The following is a 22,253-nucleotide window of genomic DNA, read 5'->3' on the forward strand; positions in this document are numbered from 1 at the left end:
GGCCAACATTCCATTAGCTTTCTTCACTGCCTGCTGTACCTGTAAGCCAACTTTCAGTGACCGGTGTACAAGGATGCCCAGGTCTCGCTGCACCTCCCCCTTACCTAACCTAACCCCATTGAGATAATAATCTTCCCCCTTGTTTTTGCCGCCAAAGTGGATAACCTCACATTTATCTATATTATACTGCATCTGCCCACTCACTCAACCTGTCCAGGTCACCCTGCAACCTCTTAACATCCTCTTCACAGTTCACACTGCCACCCAGCTTTGTGTCATCCGCAAACTTGCTAGTGTTGCTCCTAATTCCCTCTTCCAAATCATTAATATATATGATAAACAGTTGCGGCCCCAACACCGAGCCTTGTGGCACTCCACTCGCCACTGCCTGCCATTCTGAAAAGGACCCGTTCACTCCTACTCTTTGCTTCCAGTCTGCCAACCAATTTTCTATCCATGTCAACACCCTACCCCCAATTCCATGTGCTCTAATTTTAGTCACCAGTCTCCCGTGCGGGACCCTATCAAAGGCTTTCTGAAAGTCTAGCTACACTTCATCCACTGACACCCCTTCATCCATTTTACTTGTCACATCCTCAAATTCCAGAAGATTAGTCGAGCATGATTTCCTTTTCATAAATCCATGTCTAATCCTTTTACTGCTATCCATATGCCCCATTATTACCTCTTTAATAATTGACTCCAGCATCTTTCCCACCACCGAAGTCAGACTAACTGGTCTGTAATTCCCCGTTTTCTCTCTCGCTCCTTTCTTGAAAAGTGGGATAACATTAGCTATCCTCCAATCCACAGAAACTGATCCTGACTCTATTGAACATTGGAAAATGATCACCAATGCGTCCACTATTTCTAGAGACCCTGGGATGTACAAATTAAGATAAGAAATTAAAGAAGGAAGTCATGGAAGTGACAAGATAGAACTTTCAGAAATAGTTCCTTGAATATTTAAATAACTCTTATGACTTTCATGATATAGGGTTCTAAATTGGAAGAACTGCATGCAATTTATTCCACATAGTTAATAATTGATAATCTTGGACTGGGTTTTAAAGTATTGTGTTATGTCAAAATCATTTTTTCAGAAATTAATTTTTTTCAAATTCCAATCCGTGTTATGACATAGTATAAAAGATTATTTAGTGGTGGGTACGGAGAGATTAGTATTGTACTCAAAAGCAATGTTGTGTCCCCTGACGTAGACCATTTCAAAATAGTATTAAATAGCAGTCAGTTAAGTAGCTGATGTCTTCACAACTTGAAGTAAGCAAATTCAACGCTTGTTATTATTCAAACTCTAGATAGTTTTGGCAAACTTAACATTTTCACCAGATTTAGCAGTGCTTAAATTGTAATTTATGGAAAATATAAAATGCAAGTCGAAATTGTTTGCTTGAAGACTTGTACTTTCTAAGGTGGTATAATATTTTCTATTGTTAATCCTTTAATGGCCTTCAATGTTTTTTTAATTTTAGAAAAGTAAGTATTTGTGCCAGAAATGGATTGTGTCAGTAAATTATTTACAGAGGTAAGCATCTTTTGCTTTTCTAATTCTATTTGTAATCCATTCCACAGAAACCCAAAGTTGCGTGTCTTAGAGAAAACCTTGCGTCTGGTTCATCGCCATGCTAAGCAGAGTGAAAACAAAATTTTCTCCTGTTTCCTCATTGGATCAGCTGTAATTGATGATGGTAAGTTCACTAAAACTAATTTCAAAAAGAAAAAAACATTTTTTCCCTCTTTGTAATTTTTGGAATCCAGTGCCAGTATTAGATTTTCTTATCAATTCAATATCATTTAATTCCTTGATATCCAAAAATCTCTTGATCGACCTTGAATATTATTAGCAACTGATATCATTTTATGTTCAGCGGGACAGGCACAGCATTTTGTGTATCCATTCAATTTAAACCAGCATCTGCAGTTCTTTCCTACATTTAATGTTCTGGCTGTATCTTCCTGTCTGCATCTACTTCCCAACCCACGCTGGAATTCTGTTTGGAATCTTCAACAAACTTCGATATTGTACTTGGTCTCTTCCTGCAAATCGCAGATGTAGATTGTGACCAGTTGGGGCTCCAGCACAATCCAATTAAAAATGACCGGTCCGATCCTGAAAAAGACAGGAATAAACATATCATCAACTCACAGGTCTTCTGAAATTCGAAATTGATAAGCGTTTTTTTTCTATTAGCTAAGTTATTAATTACAAATTTGTCAAAAAGCTCCAGAATGACTTAAAACACTATTTTGAAAATCGTTTCAAAGGCTGCCCAATTGTATTAATGACAAAATTAAAATATTAAACTTTTAAAATAATTCTCGTTTGTGTGAGGGGGAAAAAAGGTCAGGAAGAAGCTGTTGTATGATTTGCTTTTAATGAGGAATTTCAACAATAGATGCATTTCTTTTCAACAAGAGGCCAATCGTTTTAAAAACCGGATCTCACCAAATATTTTTAGAAATATTATTTAGGCAGATTTCTAAATTTTTTTCATTAATGTAAGTTTAGTGCTTTTGCTACTTTTCTATTAGACAAAAAATGCATCAATTTCTTAAGTACATTTTAATGAACAGTTCTTGCTGGTTAGGAAATGGCAAAAGGAGGAATGCCAGATGGTACAAAAGGAATTGTGTGTGCAGTGGGGTAGATCCTGATATTCAGGATGATAGATTTGAGTTGCATGCTTCAGACTCCCGTTAAACATCTGCCACACTTCTTCTGAATTCCTACCACACTGTGACTGCTTTCTATTTCTTCATGATCTAACCGACTACATCATCCACATCGTATCTGATTCCAGTTTTCCCCACCACAGGATGGTTGCATGTGATTGATTCCAGGATCTTGCTGTTCCCGTGCACAATTGCTTGCTTCCTTGGAGCTCACATTCACTTCTTGGTAAACAATAATGCTTAGTGCACAATACTGTAAAACTCCCCTCAATGCTTTCAAATTCTGGGATGACCTAAAATTGCAGAGTCCAGACCTTTATTCCTTTGAAAAATATTTAATATGATTTAATATAATTCTGCACCTTCCTCTCTATTATGTTTCTCATTTTCTCACACTGCATTGTTGTAAGTGGATCTTTATCATTTTCCCAATTGTGGTTTTCACATCATTGACTTGCTTTCGGTTGTTACTTCTACGCATTGTTTCTTTTGTAGACCTAAAGTTACTGGTGCATATATTCTTTGTCTATTGACGTCTATGGCTGAATGTTATCCTATAGACTGTTTAAGGGCCTGACTACCTAATTTAATAACATTATTTATTAAACATTAATCATCTTTTTGTAATAATTCAAAAATCTAGGTTTTCAAAGGTGGGGATGTGCATAGGTATGGTCACAAAATGACAGTCTAAACAAGTCTCTTGTACAGCTTTTATTCAAACAACAGTTTGTAAAAATATTTACTTGGTTGAGTGAGTAATTTATCTCTCCATGCAGATGATGAAGGTGTTACACTAACTATAGATCGCTTTGATCCTGGGCGAGAAGTTACTGGGCATTCTGACAAAATTCCAATAGCACTTCTTCCAGGTGATTTTCTCATTCCGTGCACAATTGATAATCAAGGACCTGTTTCTAAACGCATCAACGTCTATGCACCTGAGGATTTCAGCGCTGCATTTAAGGTAATTACAGAAGATAGACAGAAAAATGTGGATATTCTCTGCAATAACAATATTTTTATTTCCCTCTTTGTTCCAATCTTGTTAATTTGCCTGCTATCATGTTAGTCTGGTGTCGGCTATTCGTACAAACTTTATTTTCTAAAACATGAGAGAAAACTATTTGGACTTTTTTTGTTTCTTTTGTTGAATCTATTAAACTTTTTTATTACTGAATTTTCTTGTGTCTAATTTGTATGTTTATTTTCCATGCACAGTTGTTAGATTGTGGTTAAGTTCATGTTGGTGAAAATAAAAATACAAAATAGTGCACTATTGAATCAAACATTAATAGGTGATTGATCTACAGATGGTGTTTGACTTGCTATTTCCAGTTTTTTGTTGGTATTCCTTGGAATAAGATTTGTTTTCGAAGTGCAGCGATCTTCCATTCTGTCATTTTCACAATGATCTTGTTTCTGCTAGCAGGAGGATGCAATCAACTGTTGTAGTTTAGGGCAACACTGACCACAATATTTTCTTGTCCTTGGGAATGTTCCATTTATTTTGTGATTTGAGGTGCCCTGCTTATTCCAGTATTTATTACCCATTCCAAGTTGCACATGAGAATGGTGGCACATTACCATCTTGAACTGTTGCAGTCTTTCTGTTAAAGGTATTGCCAAATATTTTTCAGTAAAGAATTTAGACCCACCAACAATGAAGGAAACCCCGAGTGCTTCGAAGTGAGTGTTGTGCTGACTTGATAGAAACCTGTAGATAGTGACCTTCCCAGTCCTCATTGGTATAGGTCATGATTTGGGACATATGGAGTTTTGCAAATATTTGGAGTTGTATGAAATAGTGGCGTGGAAGTGGGATTGTCAACCCCAATCATCCATGCTGACCAAGATACCCATTTAAGCTAGTCCCATATGACTGCTTTTGCCCTGTGCCTTCTGAGCCTATCCTGTCCCTATCCAAATAACTTTTAAATATGTCTCAACCATTTTCTCTGTAAGCTGGATCCATGTACATATCACTCTCGATAAGCAGTTGCCCCTCACATCCATTTGTCATATACTCATTTGTGTATGTGACAAATGAACTTGACTTGACTTGACTTGACATCCTTTTTAAATCTTAGCTTGACTAATCTTAGCTTAAACCTGTATAGTCTAGTATTTGTTTCCCTTCCCTGGGGAAAAAGACTGTTCTTATCTATGCCCTTTATAATTTTAACACCTGTATAAGGTCACCCCATCACTCTTCTGCACTCCACCTAATGTAGTCCTACCCTATCCCTTCCTCTTCCTATAATTTGTGCCCTCAATTCCTAGCAACATTGTCAACAACTATCTTTGTACTCTTTCCAGCACAATGACAACTTTCCTATAGCAGGATAACTAAAACTGTACACAATACTGTAGGTACATCCTCCCAGTGTCTTGTTCATCTGCAACATAACATCCCAACTCCAATACTCAATTGCTGATGAAGGCCAGCATGCCAAATGCTTTCTTCACCATGTTTTGTCTACGTATGATGCTACTTTCAGTGAACTATGTACTTGTACTCCTTAATCCCACTGTTTTACAACACTTCCCAAGACCCTGCTGTGAAAATCCTACCCAAGTTTGCCATCCCAAAATGAAGGTCTGAATTGAACTTAATTTGCCATTCCTTGGACTACTGACCTAGCTGATCAATACCCCACTATAATTGTTTATATCCTTCTTCACTATCTATAATATCACCTTTTTTAATGTCATTTGCAAACTTACTACCTAAGCCATGTACATTCTTGTCCAAATTGTTTAAATAAATTGCAAACAACAATGAGCCAAGCACCAATCCCTGTGGCACACCATTCGCCCAAGCCTCCAGTCTAAGTAAACAACTGTTCACCATCACTCACTGCTTCCTGGCATCAAGCCAATTATGCATACAATTAGCTGGCTCTCCCTGGATTCCATGCAATCTAAACTTCCAGACCAGCCTCCCATACGACTTAATATTTGTTTATCTCATAAATGTATTACTAGAGTTGGTGTTATCAACCAGACTTTCTCTGGATGAAATGGTCCTTGCTCAGAATGATTTTGATTGTTCATGTTTTTGAACTACTCTTTCTTTTGTGTTAGATTGATAATATAGAAATCAACATGCATGTCAGTAATTGTATTCGATTTAATTTTCTAGATGCTACATCACTATTGCAGTAGCAAAGAATCGATCGACTCTTCTAAACTTCTTACAATGAGAGGACACATTACTTGCATTGAGAAATTGGATAACTTAACCCTGGAACTTCGCTGGGCAGCTGTTACTGTATCAATAATTTTTGATGCCACTCCAATCAATCCAATTCCCATAATACCAACAGCTTTGGCAAGAAATTTAAGCAGCCCCAATAATATTGCTCAGATTCAGGGGACACATAAATTCGGGTGAGTTGGACATGAAAATATTTAATGGTTTTTGAACTTTTACCATGTTGAAATTTTTCCAATAGCCGTTCAAATGTGATTACCTCTGAAATCATATTTTTAATTAAGAAAAAAAAAAACTTGCTGCTAAAAACACTATCTCAGCATCTGTTTAAGAAAGAACTGCAGATGCTGGAAAAACCGAACGTTTTCCAGCTTTTATATCTAAGTATCTGAATGTGTTTCGCACCAAGCCATTAATATGGATATTGGGTTAACAGTTTTAAGACGGAGGGAAGGAGGTTTTGCAAGATGGATATGTCTGTGAATTATAGAGTTATACAGCACGGAAACAGGCTCTTCAGCCCAACTTGTCTATGCCACACAAAATGCCCCATCTACGCTAGTCCCACCTGCCCACATTTGGTCCATATGCCGCCTGAACCTTTCCTATCTACAGTGCCCTCCATAATGTTTGGGACAAAGACCCATCATTTATTTATTTGCCAATGTCATGTGAATGAAAGTAGTCATGTTTAGTATTTTGTTGCATATCCTTTCCATGCAATGACTGCTTGAAATCTGCGATTCAGGGACATCACCAATTGCTGGGTGTCTTCTTGGTGATGCTCTGTCAGGCCTGTATTGCAGCCATCTTTAGCTTATGCTTGTTTTGGGGCTAGTCCCCTTCAGTTTTCTCTTCAGCATATAAAAGGCGTGTTCAATTGGGTTCAGATCGGGTGATTGATTTCGCCCCTCAAGAATTGACCATTTTTTAACTTTGGAAAAACTCCTTTGTTGCTTTAGCAGTTTGTTTGAGATCATTGTCTTGCTGTAGAATGAACCGCCGGCCAATGAGTTTTGAGGCATTTATTTAAACTTGAGCAGATAGTGAATTCTGAAGTGAATAGACTATGCTACTACCATCAGAGGTTGTATCATCAATGAAGATAAGTGAGCCAGTACCTTCAGCAGCCATAAATGCCCAGGCCATAACATCCCCACCACTGCATTTCACATATGAGGTGGTATGCTTTGGAACTTGGGCAGTTCCTTCACTCCTCCATACTTTACTCTTGCCATCACTCTGATATGTTAACCTTTGTCTCATCAATCCACAAGACCTTTTTCCAGAACTGTGGTTGCTGTAAGTTCTTTTTGGCAAACTGTAATCAGGCCATCCTATTTTTGCAGCTAACCAGTGGTTTGCATCTTACAGCGTAGCCTCTGTATTTCTGTTTATGAAGTCTTCTGTGGAAAGTGGTCATTGACAAATCCACACCTGACTCCTGAAGAGTGTTTCTGATTTGTCGGACAGGTGTTTGGGGGGTTTTCTTTATTATAGAGAGAATTCTTCTGTCACCAGCTGTGGAGGTCTTTGGCCTGCCAGTCCCTTGGCCATTAGTAAGCTCACCAGTGCTCTCTTTCTTTTTAATGATGTTCTAAACAGTTTTGGTAAGCCTAAGGTTTGGCTGATCTCTATATCAGTTTTATTCTTGTTTCTCACTCATAAAGGCTTCTTTGACTTTCATTGGCACAACTTTGGTCCTCATGTTGATAAACAGCAATAAAAGTTTCCAAAGGTGATGGAAAGACTGGAGGAAAGACTAGGTGCTGAGAGCTCTCATTAAGGAGGCAATTAAACACACCTGAGCAATTACAAACGCCTGTGAAGCCAAATGTCCCAAACATTATGGTGCCCTGAAATGGGGGAACACTATGTATAAACACAGTTGTAATTTCTACATGGTGAAACCAAAATGTAGAAATATACACTTTAATAAAATCAAACAATATGCACTTTAACCACTTTCTCAAATTGTGCCGTACAGAGGCAAATAAATAAATGATGGGTCTTTGTCAAAAACATTATGGAAGTCACTGAATTTCTCTTGAATGACCGCAAGCTTCCTCAACCTCTATTTTTGCAGTAATTTTTTTTTCTAGTTATTTATGCATATTTGGAGGATTGTAATGACTTTTTAGTATTTGGTATCAGTTGGGAGGTGTGATGATTATGATGATTCATGGCTTTTTAAATGTTTTTCATATTGACACTTGGTGAAAAGATAATGAATTGTTTTAATTGCAGATACCTTACAATGGATCAGACGCGCAAGCTTCTATTAATACTCGAATCTGATCCAAAAGTGCTCACTTTGCCTCTTGTAGGAATGTAAGTATAATATGATGACATGTCGAGATTTTTAAGTTCCATTTAAAATTTAGCTTATAACTAGTAGGTTTATTTCAATGCAATTGTAATATTCCAGCAAGGGAAACAATTCTAAACACAAGCTTCTTAACCAATTGTGTCAAAGGCCCTAGTTTTCCCCATAAGCAAGACTTCATTCAATTAAAGGAATAGGTACTGGCAGTAGCAAGATACGAGGGACTGGACCATGTAAGCAATACAAGTAGGAGGAGAAGGGGAAGAGAAAGATGAATAGACGGAAGTAGACAATTGCTACTTGAGGCACTGCAATGATTGCCACTGCAGATGTGGTGGGTAGGTGCTGAGCTTTTGCTGCCTGGAATAGATGCATTATACCATCATTGAGTTGGTGGTGAACCTATTGGGGGGGAGTAAACTTGGTCTTTATTCAATGGACGATTAACAGGTAGGTGCTTTGTGCTGGGGGGAGTGGTAAAATAGGAAGTTGGCCTTTAGTTTTAACATACAATACATTTTCTGAGCTATCTAAATTCTTTCATAATAAGGTTTTTTTCCCTGCTAATCTTCAAGCAGATCTATTGAGCGAATCAAATTTATTTGGATTTTTTTTATTTTGGTGCTGCGTTCTTGAAATAATTTTTGTTCAATGACTCAACATTAGCATTTTGTTGTACCAAAAATTATTAATATATAGAGTATAATCTCTGTCAATGGTGCAATTTTATGTACTCGAAATGTTGCTTTAACTCTACATCTTGATATATTACAGCTGGTTGAGTGGTGTTACTCATGTACATAACCCCCAGGTTTGGGCCTGCTGCTTGAGGTATCTTTTCAGTTCTTCGATTCATGAAAGGTGAGATTCAGTCTTTTTTTGTAAAAAAAAAAAAGCCTGTGATTGAAGTACAATTTACATTGCTGTTGTAATATCACAAGTTTAAGATAAATTAATATTCTTATTGAATGCTGCCTATGGTTGCCAGATTATCTATTGGTTGTCACTGCATAATTCCATGTCATGTTTTGTTTCTGCTACTGAATATCAAACTCCAACGGTGATGTACAATAGATATATTTATCATCAATAGGGTAGTCTGCAGCATTTGTGCCTGTGTTACTTTGATCATGCTTCGCTGGCCCACAATAATTAACATTGACAATTTAATCCTGCCAGCTAATGCCAGCAGTTCCACAAGGGATGCCAGCTAAACTGTTTAGTTTATTGTCACGTGTACCGAGGTGCAGTGAAAAGCTTTTGTTGCGTACTATCCAGTCAGCGGAAAGACAATACATGATTACGTCCGGCCGTCTTGGACTCCTTGCTACTGGATCCTGACCCAGATCTGTCAAGAGCCGTGTGGTGGCAGTCTGTGCACCAGTCTCCCCATGTTAAACAAAGTCACTCACAGGCGTCCTCCGTATAGGGAATCCACCTAACGCCCTGGATTAAGTCCTATGGCGATCAGTAAGTAGCGAAGGGGGCAGGATTGTGAGATCTGGAAGCCCCTAGTCATGAGCTGGCACATCAGGCAGTGGGTGCTAGATTCAGTCGCTGGACTCTTTGAATGAGGCTCTTTGAAAAGCCCTCCGGCAGCTGCACCCACGACTGAGCAGTCTTCTTTAGGATCCACTCTGCTCACCCCACTTGGGGAAAGAGCTAGAAAAGGTGCCCTAAAAATAGCCTGCCTTAAACTTACCGACTGGATTATTGCGTCCAGGGGTATCACCACACACGGTCAGAAACACAGAATGTGCGCACATTGATGCATAGTGCAACCTGTAACAGACCAGGAGGAGAACCGCGATCATTGCAAGAGAACTGCGAAGATGCAAGATTGACATTGCTGCCCTTTCTGAAACCCGGCGGGCAAACTAAGGACAACTGAAGGATGTCTACACTTTCATCTGGAAGGGAATAGCTGCAGATGAGCCCAGGATCCATGGTGTTGTGTTTGCCATCAGGAGCCAGCTCATCAGCCACCTCTCTGAGCTTCCTGTGGGAATCAGTGAGCGTCTCATGACCGCCCGTCTAGTGCTTGCCAACGACCAGCTGGCAACAGTTATGAGTGCTTTAGACTCTGAAGAGGAAGTAAAAGAGACCTACTGCGCCTGCTTGGACAAGACACTGTCTAAAGTCCCCAGAGAGGATAAGATTATTCTCCTAGGAGACTTCAACGCCAGGGTCAGCCGGGACCAACACCTCTGGAAGGGTACCGTAGGAAAGGAAGGCATCGGGAGCATCAACTCCAATGGAGATCTGCTTTTCAGCAAATGTGCTCAGCACAACCTCATTATCACCAACACCCTCATTCACCAGTAAAACAAACTGAAGGCATCTTGGAGACACCCACGCTCCAAACAGTGGCATCTCATTGACTATGTAATTGTACAAGCCAGGGCCATGATCGATGCAGATGACTGCTGGATAGATCATCTCCTCATCTGCTCCATGATGTCCATCAAACTCAAAAGGAAGAGGAGGATTTAAATGAAGCAGATCCGGCCAAGGCTGAACCTTGAAAGCCTGGAGAAAACTGCCACCCAGCAGTGATTTCAGGCTTCTCTTGGGGAAAGCCTCCAACAGGAATATCCTGATGATATTGAAGGGCACTGGAGCCGGCTCAAATCCACCATCCTTGAAACCTGTAAAAACATCCTTGGGTGCAAGTCCAGAAAACACCAAGACTGGTTTGACGAGAACGACACAGAGATCGAACAGCTCATCTCCAAGAAAACTTATCATGCCTGGCAAAATTATGTAACCTGCATGGCTAAAAGAGCGGCTCACTCCAGAGCCAAGGTGGACGTCCAGAGCTGGGTGAGGGAGCTTAAGAACTCTTGGTGGACAGATAAGGCTCTGGAAATCCAGAGACTGGCTGACTCGGGTGATATCAGAGGCTGCTTCTTATTAAGGCCTTCTATGGTCCAAGCTATCGTGGCTTAACCCACCTGCGCTCAAAAGGCTGACAAGAACTGCTGAAGCACAATGAGCCCATTAACGCCCAGGAACTCCTCAACCATGACAGACATGACAGCACAACTGAACCAGACATTACCCACCGCACCCCCCCCCCAGAGTCCCATCAGAGAAGACATGGAATAACCTCCCACTATGACAGAGGTTCAAGATGCCATCAAGAGCCTTAAGAACAACAAGGCCTCCGTTCCAGATGGGATCCCAGCTGAGATCTTAAAGGAAGGTGGACCTGAGCACCTGTATCACATTCATGCCCTACTCCTCACAGTCTGGGAAAAAGAAGAACTTCCCTCAGAACTCAGGGATGCTCTAATAGTGACCATTTTCAAGAAGGGGGACAAGGCTAAATGTGGAAACTACAGGGGCATCTCGCTCTTGTCAACAACAGGCAAAGTCCTAGCCTGTGTCCTTGCAAACCGACTTCTACCACTGTCTGCGGAGGTACTCCCAGAATCGCGGTGGCTTCCGCCCACCCAGAGGTCCAGCAGACATGATATTCACAGCACCTCAACTCCAGGAAAAATGTTGTGAACAAAGGCAGCCTTTGTACATGGCCTTCATAGACCTGACAAAGGCTTTTGACTCGGTAGACTGCCAGGCTATTTGGAGCATACTATCAAGGTACAGTTGTCACAACAACTACATCAGAATATTGGGGCTTCTACATGATGGCATGTCGGTCACAGTGCTCAGCAACTGCAGGTCTGAGTCCGAACCCTTCACTGTGGAAACGGGGGTCAAACAGAGATGCATCATCGCACCCACCCTGTTTGTCGTCTTCATTGCTGCCATACCTCACCTCATTGATAAAGAGCTGCCACAGGGGATCCCAATCCTCTACAGAACTGACGGTGGGCTCTTCAACCTTAATAGATTGAAAACCAAGAGCAAAGTCAGTAACACCGTCATCATGGAGCTTCGGTACCCGGATGACTGTGCCATTGCAGCACACTCTGCAGAAGACCTCCAGGGCATCCTGAATGCCTTTTGCCAAGGGATACAGAGCCTTAAATATCAAGAAGACCCAGGTCCTACATCAACCTCCACCCAACCAGCCATCTACCCAGCCCACTATAAAATGGACAACACCACTCTTGAAAACGTTGACCACTTCCCCTACCTTGGCAGCATTCTTTCCTCAAAAGCTGACATCGACTCTGAGGTCAACCATCGTCTAAGCTGTGCCAGCGGACCCTACGCCAGACTCACGAAAAGAGTCTTTGAAGACCGAGACCTAAAGTCTCAAACAAAACTGCTGGTCTACAGAGCCGTTGTCCTCTCCACCCTGTTGTATGGAGATGAGTCATGGACCACCTGCAGCAGGCACCTGAGAGCCCTGGAACAATACCATCAAATATCCTTACGAAAGATTCTGAGGATCAGCTCGGAGGACAAAGGCACCAACATCAGTGTTTTGGAGGAAGCCAACATCAGCACCGCCACTATAATGCAGCACCAACTTCTGGACTGGTCATGTCATCCGCATGTCCAACACACGTCTCCCTAAACAAATCCTGTACCCTCAATTGAAGGAAGGTTGGTGAGCCCCCGGCGGGCCAAAGAAATGCTTCAAGGACAACATCAAGAACAGTCTGAAGAAATTCCACATCGCATCAAGCAAACTGGGAGCACATTGCACAGGACAGGCGCTCATGGAGGAAATCCGTGCAGGAAGGAGCTGCACTTCAAGAAATGGAACTAAGCTATGTCGCAGAGACAAAGCGACAACACTAACGAGAGAGAGAGAGAGAGAGAAGGTGGCTTGACGACTACCAACCACCTACAGTCTCCACTGCCCACGATGCACCAAGGTGTGTGGATCGCGGATCGGCCTCTACAGACATCTGCAGACCCACAAGTAGACGACCCTAAGGAGAGGACAGTCATACTCTCTTCGAGTGACCGCCGATGATGACAATCGAGCCACTTACAGTGTATAGATACATGATAAGAGAATAACGTTTAGTGCGAGGTAAAGCCTGTAAAGTCTGATCAAAGATAGTCCGAGGGTCACCAATGAGGTAGACAGTAGTTCAGGACTGCTCTCTAGTTGTGGTAGGATGATTCAGTTGCCTGAATCTGGAGGTGTGCATTTTCACACTTTCATACCATGTTTCCAATGGGAGAGGTGTGAAGAGGGATTGGCCAGGGTGCGATGTCTTTGATTATGTTGCTGACCTTGCTGAGGCAGCGTGAGATATGTGGAGTCAATGGATTTGTATGATAATATATGCTGAATTTCAGTGCTTGGACTATCTAACAGTAAATTGCCAAATTAAGGAATTGGAGAGGTAAATCGTGTTTCGATATCCCCCATTGTGGTGCTGGCGATTCTCCTCGTGCTATAGATATTTGATTAGTTAATTTTAATTACATGTGTGTTTTATGTTAATTGTTTTAATCATTTACTTTTCTAGTCAATTGTGCATGTTTCCAAGTAAGTGATATTAAAACAAAACTAAAATTACCATTAGCTTTTACAACTGGGGGAGGTGGATGCTTCTGTTGAAGGCTTTCTTGGTTGTTGTAGAGACAGGGCCTCTTTAATGACCTGGTTGATGCTCCAAATACACTGCTAGGTTATGCCAATGTGTTGGTTGTTTCATACAATATTTTCTATTTGTTTTCATTGCAGAGTTTTTGCAACTGAGCAAAAAAGTTTCCTTCTAGTTCTATACTCCCTTACACACAGGCAGCCAGAATTCTATGAATGCCATCCCTGCAGTGAGCATCGAAAATTGGATTTCCAACTGCTTACCAGTACTGAAGTATTAAATCTTTGTACAGTAAGTACATGAGTTTGTTCAAAGAGAGCATACTGCTCTTTAACATTTGAAAATGTGTTTTTTTTAATAGTATAAGCTAAAATTAGAATAATTGTTTTTTTTTAATCCAATAAGCGAGTTCAGTATTCTGACTGTGCATGCCCAGGTCATAGGTCACTGGAGATAAACATTGGAGGGTGCAGATCTGCTTTGTGTTATCTTTGATTATCAGACCTTCGTTTTAGTGAGTGCTTTATGCTTCATGCTGCTCCGTGGGGTTGCGGCCGGGGTTGGGCGCGGTTCTCTGGCACCGCCGAAGGAGGAAGAGGAACGGGGTGGTCCAGCGTCGGCTCGGCATCGCCAGGGACACGGGCTCGACCCGGGCTGAGGATGAGACGAGGTTCTGTGCGCACTCTCCTCTGTATCCCACTGGCATCTGCCCCCTCTCTCTCGCTGTTACACCCGCTCTTCCGCTGCACTGGCACCCCTGTTCCTCCAATTAAATATATTTTTACACATATATCATGAATAAAGATAAGAATTTACATACAGTTAATGCAGCCAGAGCTTCGTTTGCTTTTTCTTTATAGCGAGTGACCTTTGACAGATCCCATGATCTCGCTTATTCTTGGTATATCCCATTTAAACCTGAAACTCACCTGATGAGAAACTGATACAATTGCATTGACTTTTTTTGCACCATGCCTAGTTGTCCATTCAATGATGAGACTAAGTTGAGATATCTTAATCCTTGTTTGTCTTATAGATTTATTTCCTTTCTTCGCTTTTGAAAAGGTGCTGTCAAAACCTGCTCACTCTTAGACGGCACTGCTGAGTCATTTGGTTTCTACCTACAACTGTTCCCCGTCCTACTGAAACATTGTACTTTGCTTTTCTAACTTTTTCCACTTCAATGTGCTGAAATGTAAATATGTTTCTCTCTACAGTTGCTGATAACCTCCTGAGTAGTTCTAAAAGATTCAGTTTTTGTTTTAATTGTTTCAAGATGGAAGGTGTAGGAATTGATGGGCAACATTGAAGGAGGATATTTTTTTTCTTTTTTCAAATGTCTGTGTAACAGATAAGGCCAACATTTATCCACAGATAGTTCAAATACCTTTGTCTCTGACTTTCATGTCTTTTTGGCATTGTAAAAGTTACTGACTGAAGTAAGTTTCTCTGCATGTCCTGCTAGTTCTGGATGCTAACAGAGAATGTATCACTTGTAAACTAACACCCTTCCCCCCCCCCCCCCCCCCCCCCCCCCCCCCCCCCTTTCTTTCCTTAAAAAGCATCTCTTTGTTGGAATTTTACCCACTTTCCTAAGCGCAATGAAAGTGGTTTAAAGTGTTCTATTTAAAGTCTACCCAATCACCTTAACACTTTATTTGTCGGAGTTAAAATTAACTAATTAATTCAACATTTTTTCAGAGCTCTGAGTCTTCAGGAAAACGATCAATTGAATTTGAGCTTTGTGATGGAGATAAAACATCAGAGAGTGATTTCTTTAAGGAGATGGTTAACAACATCGGTGGAAACTCGTAAGTTTTGCTCAGTATAATCTACACTCAAAAGTGACAATTTGGAAGATTATTTCCATTTCATATGAACATCTAAAGACCAACAATAAGTGCTTGAGCTACCATCTCTCCTCTTAGTAATCTGCTTCTCTGTAGATAACTTTAACTTGATTCTATTGTACAATGAGTTTTTTTTTAATGGTGTGTTATGTGATTTCCCTCATTGACTAGACTATGTACTTGAGTTTTCATAGCTTCAGCTGTGCCAACGTGGCAGAGATTGAATGCAGTGGAATCTGAGAATTTATTTGCAAAAACCCTATGCCATGATCATGCACACATGAATGCACACATGACTGAGTTAACAGAAGGCTGCTAATGTCCAGTTAGATGAGTAATCTGCCTTTTTTATAGCAGGTACATTTATTGTGATAAACGTTTGGTACAGTCTAAATTCTGTTTGCATGGTATTGCAAGATAAAGTTCATCCTTGGGTTATGGAGCCTCAAGAAAGGCCAGCGTTTATTTCCATCCCTGGTTGACCTTTTTTTAAGCACCAACAGTTAACGTGGGGTTCAAGGATTTTAACCGGTGACTATAAAGAAATGTTGGTGTTTTCTCAAGGCATAGAATGTGCGATATGGAAGTAATCATGTTCCGATGTTTTTTTGAGCACCTCTCCAGGAAGTATTTATGAACTGTATGGTGCGTGGAAATCTATGTGGCAACGTCTGAATAATCAGTCTTACTTTCCAGCTTTGTCCAAAGCAAGTCCTCAAACCCAAGTAGAATAATATTGTAACTACACATTAGGAGGCTTTTAGATTAGATAGGTACATGGAAGTGCGGAGAATAGAGGGATATAGACTTTGTATCGGCAGATGAGATCAGTTTAACTTGGCAGTGTGGTTGGTGTAGACTTCGGGCTGAAGGGCCCATTCCTGTGCTGTAATGTTTTATGTAACACGCCCTGAGTCTAAGCATGTTCATCCTTCAAAGATTTGTATTCCAGTCTGCTATCTTTTTTAATAGAGACCACCTTTATTGGGGGAAAAAAAACTGTATGTGTTCCAAAATTAGGCCCAATGAAACATCTGATTTCATCTCTGGATTTGATTATTTTTTACATAGAATCACAACTATCAATTTCTTAGTGTACATCTTTAAATTATTTGTGACCAAGATGTTATCCCCCTGTGGAGAAAAAAACTCAAACCATGAAAAATCCTTTAAGCATAGAATCGTCAAGTAAAAAAGATATCATTGGGTAATAAGGTGTCCTGTGTTCTCCATAATTAGAAAATGTTTGTCATTACTCATTTGTTGAGTACAGACCTCCCTGGGTTAGGAATGATCTGGCCTACAGAAATCAGACTTTACATAAGTTCACCCATGCCTTTTTTCCAAGCTAACAATTAATGAACAATGTTTCATGGTATTCATTAATGACTGGATACAGTATATCCAATAATTTAATTACAAGTAATGTTGGATTGATGTATTCAATAAAATGAAGGAATAAAACAAGTGTATGCAGAGTGTTGTGATCTGGGTCATTACAGTAACCAGACTTATAGAGAATTTAGCATACATACAATTCTCAGGAACATAACCCTGTATAGTGATTTTTGTAAAATCTACCTTTAGAAAACTGTATTGATTACTGAATGTTCAAATTGGGTTATTTATTGGCATTTTTCAGGTAGGGCGTTCCCTTTTTGTTAGCTTCAGGAATTATAATAATTGAAAATGAAATTTGGAACATTGGTTTTTAGGTAGCAATTAAAGTATTTTGATCATATGGGGAAGGGAGAAGTTTAAGAATGCGATCACTTATAATGGATAAATGGTTTGATTTGGTTAAAGGTATCTGGGGGAGAGCAAAATGCTATCATTTTTATTAAGTTCATTTTTTATATTTTGATTAACTAATTGTAGTTATGCAAGCATAAATAAGATTTGTAAACTTTCATTAAATTTAAAGAAATAAATGAGAATTTATATAAATAAACCACAATGTTTAAAGAGTTTGAGGATGGGTACCTGAATAAGAGAGGCATAAAGCGATGGACAAGATGGCCAAAAAGGTCCATTTCTCTGCAGCATGATTTTATGATGAATTGAATTATAGGCCGAGGTTGATGCATGTCAATTGTTAAGTAGATCCACGAGTAGAAATAGCCCACTGTTGCAAACATTCATGGTCAGTCAACTTTTAAATTCTTTTACAGACTTGATTGTGGATTATTTTCAAACAAAGTTGCTTTTGGAGACAATTACTCTGGTGTGGAGGAAGAGGACCTCTCTCCAAGGCCAACACCAAGTCCACATCCAGTTGGACAAAAGGTCTCGTTACCATATATTGAAGGCGGGCCATTTAAGTATTTAAGAGTATATTAATAATCAAGACTGCATGGATTATTTGAAACACAATATTGTTACAGCCTAAATATAATTTGCAAGCAAAGTTCAGTATTACTAAGATTATTGTCATCTCTCAGACTTTTTTTCCAAGGACTTCAGTAACTGGTTGATTTAAAAAGATTGATTACTGAAATTAATTGATTACTTAAATCGCATGCTTTTGCAAAATATTTAGATCTAATCTTTTTCATTTTTTTGTCTATCTACCTAAAGAGAAATGCTTGCAGTGAAATATTTGAAGTTTGTTCATTCCTGTATTTTAAAGAATTGGGGCTTGGACAAGTGTTCATCTGTTTACTTTTTACCATAATTCCTTGTAATCCTGTGCAAAACAGGCCTCTACAGTTGAGTAATGATAAAGTAATGTGCTGTAAATTGCTGTACAATTTAACATGATTTTTAACTGGCACTGTATAACTTATCCTTGCATATTCTGTTAACAATTTGGAATAATGGTTTTGTTTCTGTCTTAGAATTTTTTTTTAAATTCTGCATCTATTATTATTATTATTATTATTATTGAATTTCTCAGCTTCAAATTAACCTCAACATTAATTTAATATTCTTTTACCTTAGTTTCCAAGAGTTTATCCGTCTGTACCTGAGCTCTCGCTTGTATTTGATGGCAGTTTTATAGACTCAAAAAATGCTCCAACAGGACTACAACTAAATAAGTCTTTCCTAATGAAGTCGCAACAGACGGTCAGAATATGTGAAACATCTGGAAACATTAACTCAACAAAACAATATTCTGAAAATGGACAACCTGGACTGGCATGCCAAGATATATCTCCTACTGTAAAACAAAATGTGACCCTTTCACATGGACCTCCACTACCACCTAAGTCTGGTAAAGAAAAATCGGCACTTAAGTATCGGAAAGGAAGTCATTTTGCGAGGAAGAGTTCTGGATCATCGTCCTCTTCTTCCTCTACTCCACCAAATGGGCCATCACCTGATACTTCCATAGACCAGCCTCAAATGGGTATTCCAACTGAAGTAGTTGGTTCAAAGAAAAACATTGTTTTTGGTAAAGGAGGAGTTTCTCCTAGAGGTCAGCAATCTATATCCAACTCAAAACAGCCCCAAGAACTATCATTGTCTCCCAACAAGTCCAGCAGGCATTCACATCAGCACTCTCTTAGTTTTCCACCTCCTCCATCTGAAATGCAATTGTTGGGACATCCAGCACATTTTCACACAATGTATCCAACTAGATATTGTAACTGTTGCCAACATCATGGACCCTGCTGTGGATCTTCACTGAATTCTAATTGGCAAGGAAGTATTCCTGCTTTTGGTTCCAAAGATGTCCACTCGTCTAATTGTCATGACTGTAGCACTGCAACATGCCAACAAACTCTGGGATATTTATCAAATTCCCATTGTAGTGCTCGGTGTTTGAACACCAGTACAATAAACCAGTGTTTACCTGAACAGAGAGATGGTGCTTCCCCGCCAAACAGCAGTTTAATAAAATCACCTGGAGGCTCCCACACCTCACCATCAAATTGGTGTAAAATGTGCATAGGACCATCAGCAGGTTTGCACGTTCCTCTGAACAGACTGGAGCATGACCGAGAGGGAGTTGGAACAATGGGATTGCCTGTTGATGCTTATAAGATTCTCGTCGAACAGGATAAGCAACTAAAACTCTTGCAGGCTCAGGTAAGTAATGACAAAAAAATCCTTATTGTCTACTTTCCCCTTTTATTTAAGCTTTGTATATGCTGCCACCATACATGAGCAACAATTTTTATCGGTGTTAATCTTGTGCATTTAGGCAAGAAGCTGTTTTAAGAATATTACAAAACGGGGTCATGTCACTTAAGGGCCTGTCCCACTTGCATGTGATTGCGTGCGTTTGGCGCGACCAAACGGAAGCGGAGTTCACGCAACGTTCATGCTAAGTACACGAGTGACGTCATGCTTACCAGGCAGGAGGCGGTGACATCATTGCGCAACGCCACGTGCTAGGCGTAAGCCGTCAAGATGCTGCGTACGACAGCAATGCACCTGCGTGGCAACAGGCCGTTGGCGCACAAAGATTTCGGCCACTGCCAGAATTTCGGAGCCCCGCGCAATGTCGGGACCAGCCCCGCACAACTCCGCGCTTCTACGTGGGACCGGCCCCGCGTGCCCATGAAGTCGCGTAATTTGCGAGCCAAGGTCGTGTAAGTGGGACAGGCCCTTTAGTCCATTAAGTCTGCCATTGCCATTCCATATGATTATAGCTGATTGTCCCCAGATTTTGTCTCCTGTACATTCCCCATTGAAAATGAAGATTTCATCACCATTTTGATCATATAAATATAAGAGCGATGCAAAGATTTAGCTTCACATGCCTGAAACTTTGATAATTCATTTGAGAATGCTTTATAGCTTAAAGCTTTGCACTTATTTAAAAAAATCAGCAAACAACCTTTATGATTTTATGAATCGGGAACATATTTTAATTTGGTAATCTGGTGTGTTTTGTGCATATAGTAGGGCAGATTATACAGCATTCCTGAGACTATATAACATGAGCACTGCATTACACATCTTTAATAGCCATGTTATTTCACAATCTGAGAAATTCCTTTTGTTTCAGCCATTGATCTCCCCAACCTTCTCTGCTATGTGGATAAACTTGTTTCTCTTTTTCTCAGTTCTGATGAAGGACCACAAACTGGTTCTCTTCTTGCTGACCTACTGAGTTCTTGCAGTATTTTCTGTTTTTATTTCAGATTTTCAGCATCTGCAGTGCTTTTTTTTATTCTTATTGACAATCAGAGCACTGCTGTGAGTGAGCAAATTTAGTTGGTTTATTACATGTTAGTGGAGTGCATGTTTGGTACTTGGCAGACTATTTAACTTGTACAATAGAAATCTTCATAAATGTTTGCTCTCCAATATCTCATTGATTTTATTTAGTTACATGTTGAAATAATTTTATTTGCTTTCTCTGTTAAATATGTAATATTTATTTCACAGCACAAATTCTTGTTTCCTTATTATGGTTGCATGAAGTTGCCTTTAATCTGCCTCCCTCCTGGAGTGGATTTGTATTTCTTGCTATCGGTATAAAACGGATATTGCACCAATGAAGCCAATTGTTCTGTCAATTGCTAAGTATTCAATGGGCAATGCCATAAGGTGCCAGGTGTTCATTATACCATGCTGAGAGATCTCCATCATAGATCTCCAGCACCACATTGAGTTGGACAGTCCTACAAATGTTCCCACTTTCGAGATACAGCATGGAAACAGGCCCTTTGGCCCACCGAGTCCGCGCCGGCCAGCGATTGCACACTAATATTATCCCACACACTAGGGACAATTTACAACTTGCAGAAGCCAATTAACGTACAAACCTGTACGTCTTTGGAGTGTGGCGAAAACTGGAGCATCCGGGGAAAAACCCACGCGGTCACAGGGAGAACATACAAACTCCGTACAGAGAGCACCAGTCGTCGAGGTCGAACAGTATCCTGGTATTCCTGGAAAGGCAGCAACTCTACCACTCTTATGCCCTAATGTTTACACAATGTTACCGTTTGACCAAAATTACTAAAAAGGACGAATGACTTTTTTGTAGGATTTTGCAATATTTAATTTAGCCAATTTTTGTTTACATTTGAAGTTTAAGGAGACTCAATAGATTATTTGCATTGTCAATGTTTATTTTATTATATGCAGATACAACAACTATTGGACACACAGCATTCTGGTGCATCAAGCCCAGTGACCCCTTGCTCTTCAAAAACTGCTGAACCTACACTGCATCCAGAAAGAAAACTGGGATTTGGTGCAATGGAAACCCAGATAACTCCTGGATTTCATGTGAAAAAAAGTGTTAGCATTGCAGTGAGCACAGGTGGGAGACATTATATATGTAACATACTTTAAATAATACCGTTTTTATTTTGTGCAATATGTTTTTCATATAATTGGATATTTAGTAGTCTAATAATCTAATTGAGGGCTGATGTCTGCTCCATCAAAAAGGTTTCGAGTCTTCTCTTACAGCATATCGGATGGTTGATGGTCGGTGTGGACTTGAGTCTTTCGATGCTGCATCTTGTCTAGAGAAAGCAGTCATTGGAGAAAATGTGTTCTCTTGTTTATGGCGTCTACCACTTCAGTAACCAAAGGATATAAGGGCTCTATAATTGGTACCTCTGGGGATGTTCCATGCTTAACAGTTACTGTTTGGTGTGGATTTGAAAATGAAATCCAATGGATTGGATTTTCTTAAATAAAAATGCTCTCTTTGCATCTAGGCCTTCTTCAGATTACAGAATACTCTGTTAAATATAACTAGTGCAGTCAAGATTCGTAAT

General features: G+C 40.0%; 1 protein-coding gene across 3 annotated transcripts in view; it reads left to right on the forward strand.

The window, feature by feature from the left end:
- The window catches only part of stil (STIL centriolar assembly protein), a 53,712-nt gene that overhangs the window by 22,640 nt on the left and 8,819 nt on the right, over positions 1-22,253 (forward strand). For all 3 annotated transcript variants that reach the window (XM_055641822.1, XM_055641823.1, XM_055641821.1), the window contains exons 4-13: positions 1,594-1,709; positions 3,474-3,661; positions 5,840-6,087; positions 8,159-8,242; positions 9,012-9,098; positions 13,855-14,005; positions 15,416-15,525; positions 17,736-17,850; positions 18,505-19,596; positions 21,610-21,787. In XM_055641822.1, the coding sequence (XP_055497797.1) occupies positions 1,594-1,709; positions 3,474-3,661; positions 5,840-6,087; positions 8,159-8,242; positions 9,012-9,098; positions 13,855-14,005; positions 15,416-15,525; positions 17,736-17,850; positions 18,505-19,596; positions 21,610-21,787 (2,369 nt within the window). The remainder of the gene's footprint in view (positions 1-1,593; positions 1,710-3,473; positions 3,662-5,839; positions 6,088-8,158; positions 8,243-9,011; positions 9,099-13,854; positions 14,006-15,415; positions 15,526-17,735; positions 17,851-18,504; positions 19,597-21,609; positions 21,788-22,253) is intronic.

Source organism: Leucoraja erinacea, chromosome 10 (genome assembly GCF_028641065.1).
Source record: "Leucoraja erinacea ecotype New England chromosome 10, Leri_hhj_1, whole genome shotgun sequence".
NCBI classification, from domain to species: Eukaryota; Metazoa; Chordata; class Chondrichthyes; order Rajiformes; family Rajidae; genus Leucoraja; species Leucoraja erinaceus.